Source organism: Trachypithecus francoisi, unplaced genomic scaffold (assembly GCF_009764315.1).
Source record: "Trachypithecus francoisi isolate TF-2019V2 unplaced genomic scaffold, Tfra_2.0 Lachesis_group6, whole genome shotgun sequence".
NCBI lineage: Eukaryota > Metazoa > Chordata > Mammalia > Primates > Cercopithecidae > Trachypithecus > Trachypithecus francoisi.
This window is the reverse complement of record NW_022681471.1, coordinates 72,269,768-72,283,773: the sequence shown is the minus strand read 5'-3', so window position 1 is coordinate 72,283,773 and position 14,006 is coordinate 72,269,768. Positions and strand designations below refer to the sequence as shown.

Below are 14,006 nucleotides of genomic sequence, written 5' to 3'. Positions count from 1 at the left end.
TATCTCAAGACCATTCCTTTAAGTGTGACTGGACTGGATGGCTACCTACTTACACCACCCTCCTCAAACCCTGATTCAACAAGAAGCACCCGCAGCGGCACAGCAGATGCCTTTGTGGTAACTGGAGGAAACACAAAGGACACTTCTCTGAGCTCTTCACTCTTAAAAGTCAGGCTCTACATCTTTAGCAAGCAAAAAACAGGACACAGTTTATTTTTCTACTTTCTTTTAATATTATTTTTTAAAGTTGGTAAGCAGCTAGACATCATTTAGAAGCAGATGGGTTAAAACAGACAAGAAATAGCAAAGACACATCCTTCACATCATACAGAACTGTATTAGTATCCACCACCACATCACAGGGGAGGGCTAGCTGTCACTGGAGTCAGGAGTACTCTCCATTATTGTGCAGGGGACCAGACAGCATTTAGGTGTGACGATGTCAAACTGAGTGAACACAGAGAGTGCCGGGATCAAGGTCTACAGTTTTGGCTCTAGACTTGCGTGAGGGTTGGTTACTCTTAATCTCTTCCATGCTGTGCTGGATCCCATAGCCGAAGTAGATAGCAAAACCTAGTGGGGAAAGGTAGCTGTGAGGTGGGGGTGTAAAGGCTTCATAGGTCTCCTACTTGAGACCAAGAGGGAAAGGAGTTGGGCTAGGACACCAAAGAAGCCTACTCTTCCCAAGTGGATACCTACCAATCAGCATCCAGACCCCAAATCGGGCCCAGGTACCAGCTGTCATCTGCATCATAAGGTAAATATTCACAAAGATGCTCATTAGTGGGAGGAGAGGCAAAGCAGGCACCTGAAAGCAAAGTAAAATCTTCTTTGTACATACCACAGGGTGACCTAGAAAGAGATCCCTATCCTATGTAGGCCAGAAAAGGGCGAATCCAACTCTTACTTATCCTCTGCATTTCAGTGGCTGCTCATTTAGCATACCTCATGAGACTTCAAGAATATGCAGTTTGGTAAATGGAACTGGAAAGGAACTAAAGAGGGTCAGAGAAGAAGTCTTTGGCCTAGGTACCTCCTATATCTTCCCTTTCATGTTCAATTAAAGAATATCTATAAACTTTATTAGACCTCAAGATATCTGGACTATTCTCCCAAGATGGGCTGGCAAGGGAAAAAGAGAGAGTTTATTTACCTTAAAGTGAAGGGGAGTGGAGCTCTGTGGCTGTCTCCAGATGACCACAGTGATCCCAATAATGAGCAGCAGGAGCAGCACAACCACTGCAATCCACACCAGGTCTCCAGAAAGCAATGGAACTGACCACTGGGCCAGCACCAGGCAAACAGCGGTCAGCAGGACAGCTTCAAAGGTCAAGTTGAAAGACATCAAAACCAACTCTTAAGACCAACATGCTAAGACATTAGAAACCCCATTCCAAGGAGAGTCGCTGTCTCTCTAGTTCTTCCTCAGCCACGAAATGCCACACGCTTCCACCCAATAACGCTGACCTCAGAGCCACCCCAGAAAAATTCCACTGCTCACCAAGCAATGAGGAACAAACATAGACAACTTGGCCAGAGAGTGAAGTGGGGATGGAGTTGAATGGGCAAAATAGTCCCCATAGGGTCAGCTTCTCTGATTCAGTAGTTATCGGCTCCTCCTGCAACTCCACTTCTTCCCAGTCTTTGTCTCCTGATCAGGCTGATACCTGAGGCAAAAGTAAGATGGCAGTATTAAGAACAACCTTTCTCACTTTACCATCTTCTCCCAGGCAGCTTAACCTTTCTCATCACCGTTAAGGGAAGTTCTTTTTGGCAGGGTGAGATACCCAGATTCCTCAAAGAAAGTTGGAATAGCCGGGCGCGGTGGCTCACGCCTGTAATCCCAGCACTTTGGGAGGCCGAGGCGAGTGGATCACGAGGTCAGGAGATCAAGACCATCCTGGCTAACACGGTGAAACCCCGTCTCTACTAAAAATACAAAAACAAATTAGCTGAGCGCAGTGGTGGGCGCCTGTAATCCCAGCTATTCAGGAGGCTGAGGCAGGAGAATGGCGTGAACCCGGGAGGCGGAACTTGCAGTGATCTGAGATCGCGCCACTGCACTCCAGCCTGGGTGACAGAACAAGACTCTGTCTCAAAAAAAAAAAAAAAAAAAGAAAGAAAGTTGGAATAATGAAGGCGGAGGAGGAAAGAGGAGCAGCAGATCCCCATCATTCCTCATCCAAGAATAAAATCCAAATCACAGTGTGCAGAGGAAGAGAGTCTCACCTGAGGATGAGAACACAAATTGACACCAGGGAGTAAGCAAGCAGGGTCCCAATTGACATGAGGTCCACAAGATCGGTGAGTTTGAAGAGGAATGCCATGAATGCTAAAATTAATAGGCAGGAAACAAGAAATGAGAGAAAGGAGTGGCAAAGTTAAAGAAGTTGGCGAAACAACTAAGGGAAAGGGAAAGAGGGTCTGTTACCTGCAATAATGCCAGAGACCACAGTGGCTATGATTGGGGTGCGTGTGCCGGTGTGGATCCGAGCAAGTACACGGAACAGGAGGCCATCCTCTGCCATCGCGTAGATCACCCGAGGCATGGGGAACATGGAGCCCAGGAGGCTGGAGAGCAGAATGCCCAGGGTGGCATGAGTTGACGGGGATCTCTCTTCCCAAGCCTGTATGTTTAAGGGTCTCCACCTTCCCCTCACAGCCTTTTTAGGGGTATTCTCTGGTACTGAATGCTATAACCTGAGACTCTGACAGCAGAAGAAAACAAACATTTGACACTGACCTGGTAGAAAGAGCACAGAGGGAGCCAACAGCCACAACATAGCGGGCAGGAGCCCATCCAATGTAGAGAAATGCCTCAGGCAAAGGGCTCTCAGGCTGAAGCTGGTAGTAAGGCATCATGAGGGTGAGTGCAGAAGAGACACCAAAATATGCCAAAAAGCAGACAGACAGCGAGATCACAATGCCCATCGGGATGGAATGCTGGGGATTCTGGGCTTCTTCTCCTGCAAGAAGGGTTGCAAATTTCTAAATCAGGGAAGCAGGCCCACTCCTCTACCACCCCTAGTCTGCATACAACCTGGGCACACACTGCCCAAGCCCCAAACAGAATGGAATGACTGTGTTACCAGTGGTAGCAATACAGTCGAAACCAACAAATGCATAGAAACAGGTCGCTGCTCCGCGGAGAATTCCCTCGAAGCCAAAAGGCACAAATCCTCCAGAGCCTAGAGGGCCCAAGCTAGAGTGGAAGAAGGGGTGGAGAATGTAAGGGTGTGTTCAGCCAACTCTGTATCTTTTCTCTAATGCCAAACCAGTTAGCTAGGTCTTTTTTATTTATTTATTTATTATTTATTTTTTTTTTTTTGAGACGGAGTCTCGCTCTGTCTCCCAGGCTGGAGTGCAGTGGCCGGATCTCAGCTCACTGCAAGCTCCGCCTCCCGGGTTTATGCCATTCTCTCGCCTCAGCCTCCCGAGTAGCTGGGACTACAGGCGCCCGCCACATCGCCCGGCTAATTTTTTGTATTTTTTTAGTAGAGACGGGGTTTCACCGTGTTAGCCAGGATGGTCTCGATCTCCTGACCTCGTGATCCACCCGTCTCGGCCTCCCAAAGTGCTGGGATTACAGGCTTGAGCCACCGCGCCCGGCCTAGCTAGGTCTTCAAAGTCCAGCCTCCCATTTTTTCCCATCCCCATCCAGAATCCTTCAGCACAGATTTCCCTCTTCCCCTTCATTTTCCCAGCTCTGCAGCTCCTAAGAGTGACCATCTAACCTATAGGTGTCATTGAGTTCAGCCATGGCCAATTTGTAGTCCTCTTCTGTGAGCTTCCAGTTGTGCAGGTCCCCTTTAATGAAGCCAGAGATGATGACGAACCCAAGAACCAAAAGGTTCACGCCTGTGAACACTTTGGTAACCAGGGCCGACTCACTAGCCCCGAGAGCCAACAATCCTGTGGGAGAAATACATTCAGTACTCCCAGAAAGACTTCAGTCCAAGCCTTGTTGCCCTGCTTCTAGGTTCCTTTCCAGCTTTTCTTCTTCCCCACCATTATCACCTTCCTTAAGCCTTTATCAGGCCCATCCCCCATCCTTATCCCTGGCCCCAGGGCCTAGCCCCTCCTGGCCCAACCCCCCCCACCATTATACCCTGCTCTTTGCCTCACCGGTGAGCAGCAACACGAGGCCCAAAGCAAAGAAATCTGGATATTCTGCAAGGACATGGGGCACGTGCAGTGCAATGGATCCCTGCAGAGTCTTAGAGATGTGGTTCCCAATCAGGTTGTCAAAAGCAGAGCTCCAGGCCCGGGCCACACTTGCTGTACCTGGTGTAGCAGAGGGAGAAACATGTGGTCAAGTTCCCTTCTTCCCAGACCCCAGGCTCACACAAGTCCTTGCCGTTTTCACCTATTCTTACTTTTGTTTTGTTTTGTTTTGTTTTGAGACCAAGTCTCACTCTGTCACCCAGGATGGAGTGCAGTGGCATAGTCTCTGCTCCCTGCAACCTCTGCCTCCTAAGTTCAAGAGATTCTCCTGCCTCAGCCTCCTGAGTAGTTGGGACTGCAGGTGTAAGCCACTCTGCCCAGCTAACTTTTGTATTTTTAGTAGAGACATGGTTTCACCAGGTTGGTCAGGCTGGTCTTGAACTCCTGACCTCAGGTGATCTGTCTGCCTCGGCTTCCCAAAGCGTTGGGATTATAGTCGTGAGCCACTGCACCCGGCCTATTCTTACTTTTTAAGAACCAAAACCATTGACTTAATTAAGGAAACCAGGACGGAGATGGGTAGAATGAGCAATTTCTCCACACCTTCAACCCTCCCAGACCCACAACAAACCCACACATTTAGGGAGATTGAGGGCCTGTGAATAATATAAAGAATACTTAGGCTTCACCATTCCACCCAGATTTCCTGACCCAAAACCCCTTTGCTGGCTGTGCAGTTCCCTCCCTCCCCTACCATATCTCACCAATGACATAGGAGAGGATGAGGTTCCAGCCAGTGGTGAAGGCCCAGAGTTCACCCACAGTGACATAGCTGTAGAGATATGCCGAACCAGAACGGGGAACCCGGGCACCAAACTCTGCATAGCACAGCCCAGCCAACACAGAAGACAGGGCAGCCACCAAAAAGCAGATCACAATGGATGGCCCTGCTTTATCTTTGGCCACCTCGCCAGCCAGGACATACACGCCTGCACCCAATGTGCTGCCCACACCCAGGGCCACTAAATCCAGAGTGCTTAGACATCTGGCAAGGCGAGTCTCAGCCATGCCTGACTCCAGTGTACGTCTGCGTACCAGCTTTTGACCAAATCTGCGAAATGCTTGCCACGGCATTCTAGCAGGAATTGAAGAGGATGATCTGGTGAAAAACAAGACAAAAGCCCTTCAATAGGGCTCATTATCCCTAAACTCTGAAAGCGAATTACAAGACCCACTCCACCAAGCAAAGGAGCTATTGGGAAATGGGGAGGGGGATATGGAAGGGACAGAGGCAAGTCACTTTACCTCTGACCTCAGTTTCTTCATATACAAGTAGGAAGTACAATACCTTACAAGGTTTCTGGAGGGGCTAATTTCAGAAATGGCACATGAAAGCCCCCTGAAGTAGAATGGCTGGCGCCTAGTAAGTGCTCAATCAATATTAGGTCTCTTTCTCTTGCCAGGAACTGTTAGGTTTATCCTAATCTCAACCAGGAATCCTGAAACCTAATGTGTCAGTTCCTTGGCCTGTGGCTATTTGGGAATTAAACAGAGCAGGTCCCAGGGGCTTGCCCATGGGGCTTCAAACAGACACAGCCCCCAGAGGGAGAGGGGACCAACCTTGCTGCAGATTAAAAGTGAGCACCGACTCATTCCATTCCTCCTTACCAAGCCCACACTGCTCAACTAGCGCAGCCGTCGCCCAGGGGAGTAAGCAAATGTTCCCCTACTTCCTCCCAAGCCCTGCTAGGCTGACCGGCAAGCATCAACAGCGAGGCGGGGCTTCGACCTCTAAAGATTTGGAGATGCGCCCCGAAAGGGGCCCCAGGGCAGCCCGAGATTGCTTGCACTCTCCTCTCAGCAGAGAGGAAGGGGTCCACCCGATGCCCCCCGACTCAGGTCCCAGATTTTCCTGTACCCATCTAGGAATGGTTTGGAGCTGGGGTGGAGACGGGAGCCCTAACTCCGGGGTGGGGGTCTCGCCAGCAACAGGTCACGGCCCCGTTGATGCAACTGCATGCCATGGTTCCCTGAGAATCCCAGGTACGCCCGGACCCTCGCCGTCCCCCCTCCGACACACGTGTGGGTCCCCAACGCTTACCACAGAGCTGTTGCAAACCTAGGGAGCAGAGAGCGTTGGATTGGGCTCGGTGAGGCGGAGTTAAGCTGAGTTGGGTTGGAGCTGCCGAGTTCGGCCGCTCAGGCTTCAAAGCTGCGGCTTGGGGTCGTTGCGCGCCAAGCGCCCCTTATATACACCGGGAGGCGGAGCCGGTAACGTCATGGGATCCCACCCCCAATCCTCCACCCTACACACAATACACACACACACACACAAAAAACACACACACTTCTTGGCTTTGCGAAAGGATTGCGTGGGGCCTGAGACTGCGTCCCATCCTCACTAGCAAGCCTGACGTGCCGGGGAGCGAGAAAAGGGGGAGGGCAGTCTTTTCCCATTTGCCTCGCTGGTCGTCAGAACAGGACAATAAGAGGCTTCCTGGCCAAAGAACCCATGGGATTTTCCACCTCTGTGCCTTGTTAGGACCAGTGATTCTGGGCAGGAATGAGGAAGGTAGATGGGGTGTGATGGGGGGAGTTGGGTGCGTGTGTGCATGTGTGTGTCAGGAGTGAAGCGGAACACAGCAGGAGAGTCTCCACCTCACTCTCAGTCTTCCTTCCTTAGCTTGCTTGTCTACAAATCTGACCCCCACCCCTCAGCTCTCACGCTCAACTGTGGGTGTTTCTAATGCAGGCAGTAGAAAAATGAAAGATGATTTCAAGCCACCTGTATACAGATAATTAATCCCGTCTAGATTGATTTATAGACCCCAATCTCTCTATAATGTGTCTCCAGCTGCCTATAAATATTAAACTGTTAAATGTGAAATTCTGACAATACTGACATCTTGGAGGAGGAAGCTTGTTTAGTTCCATTTTACTGATGTGTAAGCTGAGGCTCAGAGGCACAACTTGCTTGACACCACACCATAATTATTGTTGACCACCTTTGATAAAACCTGGCCTGTTGGACTTCAATGCCTGCCTCCCACAGGCACCATATCTTACTCAAATGCACAAGAAGAGGGATGTGGCTGCAAAGAAAGACAAACAGGGAGAGGCACCAGCAGCAAGGTAGGCCCGTTTAGGCTAGGAGATACTAGGAAACAGAAAAGGACCCGAAGAATCTAAGAATGATCACATTGGGTCAGATCCATAATCCATCTGACTCAATCAATTCTTACTCATAAGAAAGCACCAAAGGTTGTGAAAGTGTGGTCCCTGCTCCACCAAGACATCTTGGGGATTAAGAATGGACTCAATATCCTTGCTTCTTTTAATGATCCATGATGAATATATTACCCATGAATCTAAAATCTAAATCCTTTTTGAAAGAATTGGTATTTTCAACTAGCTGCAGCTCCATTTGGCATTCATTAAGTATTTATTGAGCACTAGGTATAGTAGCAAGTACAGCAATGACGAGACCATGAAGGAAACACAAAATAAAATCCTTGCCCTCCTAGTCTTAATCTAACTAGGGAAAGAAAACACACACTATACAACTGAAACATTATTACATAGAGGTTAGGAGTGCTGTGTTTGGAATTGTACCTAGGTTAAACTCACAGCTCGGCCACTGTGGATTACCTAACATCCCTGAGCCTCAGTTTCTGGATATAATATACATATTTCACAAGGTTGTTGTGATGCTTAGATGAGATTATGAAGTCAAGTCTTCCTGCCTGGCACGTGGAAAGTACTCAAGAAAAACTTGATACATATTTGGAACGTTATATTAGTGTATATGATCTGGTTGCTTAGGTTAGGTGATTGATTAGATTATGAGATTGATTATAAATCACAGTATCACAGAGATAAAATCCAAATGCCGTAAAATCTACTCTTTTAAAGAGTACAATTCAATAGGATTTAGTACACAGTCACAGAGTTGTGTATCCATCACTACAATCAGTTTTAGAACATTTCATCGTTCCAAAAAGAAACCCTGTACCCATTCCCAGACACTCCCCATTTTCTCCCAATCCCCTCACCCTATCCCTAGGCAACCACAAATCAACTTTTTATCTCTGTAAATTTGCCTAGATGTTGGTTAAAGGATGTAGAATTTCAGTTATGCAAGATGAATAAGTTCTGGGGATCTAACGTGCAACATGGTCACTATAGTTAATAACGCTGTATTATGCTTGATACAGTTAATAGTATTGTATATTCCTGTACATACTTGAAATTTGCTAAGAGTAGATCGTAAATGTTCTCACCACATCAAAAAATAGTAATTACGTGAGGTGAGGGATATGTTAATTAGCCTCATTATGAGGCTCATTCCACTATATATATATCAAAACATCATGTTGTACATTTTTAAAAATATACAATTTTTATTTACAACTATACTTCAATAAAGCCGAAAATAAAATAAATAAATAAAATGTAATTCAGGTGAGGGAAAAAAAAAAGAAAACCTCCATTTTGCACCAAAGTGATAACTGATTCAGGCAAGGATAATCAATAGATGATCCTGGGTGTTGGGGAGCAAAATATTCACATGACCTCAAAGTACCACCCCACAGATTATAGTTTAATTATAAAGGGAAAGGTCCTGTATTAGGGGTTTTTTTTGTTGTTTTTTGTTTGTTTGTTTTGTTTTGTTTTTGAGACAGAGTCTCACTCTGTCACCCAGGCTGGAGTGCAGTGGTGCGATCTTGGCTCACTGCAATCTCCGCCTGCCAGGTTCAAGCAATCCTCCTGCCTCAGCCTCCTGAGCAGCTGGGACTACAGGCATATGCCACTATACCCGGCTAATTTTTGTACTTTTAGTAGAAACGGAGTTTCACCATGTTGGCCAGGCTGGCATTGAACTCCTGACCTTAAGTGATCTGCCCGCCTCAGCCTCCCAAAGTGCTGGGATTACAGGTGTGAGCCACTGCACTGGCCAGTTGGTAACCTTAATTACCTCTGCAAAAGCCCATTTTCCATACAGTGAAACATATTCACTGCTGTAACAAGCACCAAGGGAAGAAGTCATGGGGGCCAAAATCCTTCCTACAACAGTAACTTTACAATGGAGAAATCTGGTGGAAAACACCTTAGCTAAGTGATCAAGTTTAGCACCACAAATAATGGGGCAAACTGACATTATACGCCGGCAGAGGTGATGCAATGAGAAGTACATATCATCCATGACATATTTTTGCCAAAAACGTTTAACCCTGAAACTAGTTGTGAGGATGTAACCAGAAAAGCCCAGATTGTAAGACATTCTACATGACAAAAGACAACTAGCTAGAGCTCTGCAAATGTCTTAAAAGATTTTTTGCCGGGTGCGGTGGCTCACGCCTGTAATCCCAGCACTTTGGGAGGCCGAGGCGGGCAGATCACCTGAGGTCAGGAGTTCGAGACCAGCCTGACCAACATGGAGAAACTCTGTCTCTACAAAAATACAAAAATTAGCTGGCCGTGATGATGCTTGCCTGTAATCCCAGCTACTCAGGAGGCTGAGGCAGGAGAATCGCTTGAACCTGGGAGGCAGAGGTTGCGGTGAGCCGAGATCGCACCACTGCACTCCAGCCTGGACAACAACAGCAAAACTTTGTCTCAAAAAAAAAAAAAAAAAAAAAACAGAAAAGAAAGAAAGTTTTTTTTGTTTTTTTAAGTAGGAGAACTGTTCTAAAGGCACTAAAGGAGACTGAGAGTCATGACACTATGAAGTGCATGGTCCCCAGCTAGAACTTGGATTGGAATTCTAAAAAAACAGCTATAAAGGAGACAACTGGGATTATAGCAGAAATTGAATGTGGCCTGTATATTAGATAATGATATTGTATCAATATTAATTTTGTGCATAACAATATTGAGGTTATGTAGGAAAGAATGTCCTTGTTCTTAGGAGATATGTGCTAAATATTTAGGGATGAAGTGTATTAAACTTGAAAACGGCTCAGCAAAAAAATGTGTGTGTGCATGTGTGTGGAGAGAGACAGAGAAAATGTGACTGATGTTGAAAATTGGTGAATCTAGGTGAACAATATGGGTATTGCTTATGCTACTCAAATTATCCATATATTTTCTTTTCTTTTCTTTTCTTTTCTTTTCTTTTCTTTTTTTTTTGAGACAGTCTCGCTCAGTCGCCCAGGCTGGAGTGCAGTGGTGCGATCTCGGCCCACTGCAAGCTCCGCCTCCCGGGTTCATGCCATTCTCCTGCCTCAGCCTCCTGAGTAGCTGGGACTACAGGCGCCACTACGCCCGGCTAATTTTTTTGTGTTTTTAGTAGAGACAGGGTTTCACCGTGTTAGCCAGGATGGTCTCGACCTCCTGACCTCATGGTCCACCCGCCTCGGCCTCCCAAAGTGCTGGAATTACAGGCCTGAGACACCGTGCCCGGGCGATTTTCTTTTAATTTAAAGTTGAGTCCAGGCAAGGTGGCTCATGCCTGTAATTCCAGCACTTTGGGAGGCCAAGGTGGGTGGATCTCTTGAGCTCAGGAGTTTGAGACTAGGCTGGGCAACATTGCAAAACCCTGTCTCTACTACAAATACAAAAATTAGCCAGGCATGGTGGTGCGTGACTGTAGTCCCAGCTACTCAGTGAGCTACAATGAGATAATCACTTGAGCCTGGGAAGTCGAGGCTGCAGTGAACTGAGATCACTCCACTGCACTCCAGCAACAAAGCAAGACTCTGTCTCAAAAAAGAAAAAGAAATTGAAAGTTTAGAAATGATCACACTTTCCTAGATGATATCCCACTTTTTCTACATAACTCTTAATACATTTTGAATTTCCTTTGATATATGAAACGTGAAATATATATACATACATAACCTGAATTTTTGCCAAAATACAACTCAGTCAGCCTAACACAATTCATTACTCATTCTTCTTTGGCTTTGATGATATGTACTTTATCATGTATTAAATTCTTAAATATACTAGCATATATTTCTGGATTTTCTATTTTTCCATTGATCTGTGACTAAATTTATGCTAGCATATTAAATTCATGTATTTATGTATTTATTTATTTATTTTAGTCCCAGTTCCAGGTTTAGTATATTAAAATTAGCTTTTAACTTAAAAATTATAGAAGCAGGCCAGATGCTGCAGCTCACACCTGTAATTCCAGCAGTTTGGGAGGCTGAGGCAGGAGGATCACTTGAGGCCAGGAGTTCAAGACCAGCCTGAACAACATAGCTAAATCCTACCTCTACAAAAAAATGTTTAAAAGTAGCTGGGCATGGTGGCTTGTGCCTGTAGCCCTAGCTACTGGAGAGGCTGAGGCAGGAGGATCTTTTGAGCCCGGGAGTACAAGGCTGCAGTGAGCTATGATTGCACAACTGCTCTCCAGCCTGGGCAACAGAGCAAGACATAGTCTCAAAAAAAAAAAAAAAAAAATTACAAGTGCAAAGCATGTTCATGAGACAGAGCGAGAGAATATAAAATAAAAAGTAAAAATCTCCTCCTACCCAAAGTGATATCCCTACTGTTTTTTTGTTTGTTTGTTTGGTTTGGTTTGGTTTGGTTTGGTTTGGTTTGTTTTTGAGACGGAGTCTCTCTCTGTCGCCCAGGCTGGAGTGCAGTGGTGTGATCTCGGCTCACTGCAACCTCCACCTCCTGGGTTCAAGCAATTCTCTGCTTCAGCCTCCTGAGTAGCTGGGGTTACAGGCGCCCGCCACCATGCCTGGCTAATTTTTGTATTTTTAGTAGAGATGGGGGTTTACCATCTTGGCCAGGCTGGTCTTGAACTCCCGACCTCGTGATTCACCTACCTCAGCCTCCCAAAGTGCTGGGATTACAGGTGTGAGCCACCGCGCTCAGCTGATATCCCTACTGTTAACAGTTTATTTTTCTTTTTTCCAGATTCTGTACCTATACAAGAAAATACATGGAATACAAAGACATAAATCCTTTTAAAAATACAAATATGACATAGCATACATATTCTTTTGCCCTTTATCTTTTTTTTCTTAAAAGTATATTTTGGACTGCTTTCCAGATCAGTACTCATGGATCCACCTCACTCTTTTTTTTGTTGTTTTGAGACAGAATCTCGCTCTGTTGCCCAGCCTGGAGTGCAGTGGCACGAGATCTTGGCTCACTGCAACCTCTGCCCCTGGGTTCAAGCGATTCTCCTGCCTCCACCTCCCGAGTAGCTGAGATTACAGGTGCCCGCCACCACGCCTAGGCTAACTTTTGTATTTTTAGTATAGACGGGGTTTCACCACATTGACCAAGCTAGTCTTGAACTCCTGATCTCAAGTGATCCACTTGCCTCGGCCTCCCAAAGTGTTAGGATTACAGGCGTGAGCCATCGCGAACGGCCGTCTCACTCTTTTTTTTTTTTTTTTTTTTTTTTTGAGGCGGAGTCTAGCTCTGTCGCCCAGGCTGGAGTGCAGTGGCGCGATCTCGGCTAACTGCAAGCTCCGCCTCCCGGGTTTACGCCATTCTCCTGCCTCAGCCTCCCGAGTAGCTGGGACTACAGGCGCCCGCCTCTTCGCCCGGTTAGATTTTTGTATTTTATTAGTAGAGACGGGGTTTCACCGTATAGACCAGGATGGTCTCGATCTCCTGACCTCGTGATCCGCCCGTCTCGGCCTCCCAAAGTGCTGGGATTACAGGCTTGAGCCACCGCGCCCGGCCTTTAACATTTTAAATAATAGGCACTTTACTGTGTTTTAGTATTTGTTAAGGCAAGACTTAACTTTTATAAAGTACTCCAAGCAATTTAATCTTTCAAAGTGAAACAATTATTTTATAGTCAGTTCTGCTATAACGATTGTTTTTATTCCAAGGCAATGGATACATTAGTCAACAATTGGAGCAGAATGTGAATTTTGCCTTTGCTTATGTGCAATGTGCAATTTCATCATCAGGAAATAGGCAAATGCAGAAAACTGTGTCCAGTTAAACCAAGCCACGCAGTTATGCACATAGTGAGCACATGCACACACTGCAAACATCTATCAGCTACATCAGTTCACCACGTGTTATGAGCCACATCCATCCATATCTGGGGCTATAACTTTTGGGTCTGGTGGGTTGTTTTTTTTTTTCTGTCTGAGACAAGGTCTCACTCTGTCACCCAGGCTGGAGTGCAGTGGCATGATCACGGCTCACCAAAGCCTCTACCTCCCAGGCTCAGGTGATCCTGAGTTTATTTTAAAATGTTATGTATATATTTCTTAGTATCATGCATAGGATCTCTTTTATTATATTTTCTAATTGGTTATTTATGACATACAAGATTGCTACGGGGTTTTGCATATTTTTCTTATTTGGAGAACACTTAGGCATACAACTGCATCATCTGCAAGTATTTTTGTCTCTTCTTTTCTAATAATGATTCCTCTTATTTCTGTTTCAAATCTTATTGCACTAGCCAGAACACCCAATACAATATTAAATAACAATGACGATAACAGACATCCTTATTTTATTTTCAATTTAAAAGGGAGTAAGTGTGACTGTTGGTTTGGAAATCTCCTTACCACATGAAGAAAATGTTTATTTCTATTTTTTAAATTATTTTATTAAAAATGGGTGTTTGCAACACTATTCCACATAAGATGTTTTCTTTCATTTTCAATTCTCTCTCTTTTGTTTGGTATAATGGTAGCCACAGCTGAACCTTTCTAACCTTCAGGCTTTTGCCCATACTTTTTCTTTTACCCGAAATGTCTTCTCCTTCCTATCCTAAAAAATGCCAACTCATGTTTCAAGACTATATTACACTGGGCCAGGCACGTTGGCTCATGCTTGTAATCCCAGCACTTTGGGAGGCCAAGGCAGGTGGATTGCCTATGCTCAGGAGTTCGAGGCTAACCTGG

At 45.7% G+C, this 14,006-nt stretch overlaps 1 protein-coding gene across 1 annotated transcript; it reads right to left on the bottom strand.

Annotated features, from left to right (window-relative positions):
- Nucleotides 1-209: 209 nt before the first annotated feature.
- On the bottom strand, nt 210-5,317 carry SLC7A3 (solute carrier family 7 member 3). Its single transcript, XM_033200922.1, is given in 12 exon segments — nt 210-573; nt 700-808; nt 1,154-1,320; nt 1,502-1,636; nt 1,639-1,667; nt 2,230-2,332; nt 2,432-2,571; nt 2,744-2,966; nt 3,090-3,202; nt 3,735-3,912; nt 4,126-4,284; nt 4,929-5,317. Coding segments are annotated over 12 exon segments (1,857 nt in total). The 5' UTR covers nt 5,299-5,317; the 3' UTR covers nt 210-442.
- Between the last annotated feature and the right edge of the window lie 8,689 nt (nt 5,318-14,006).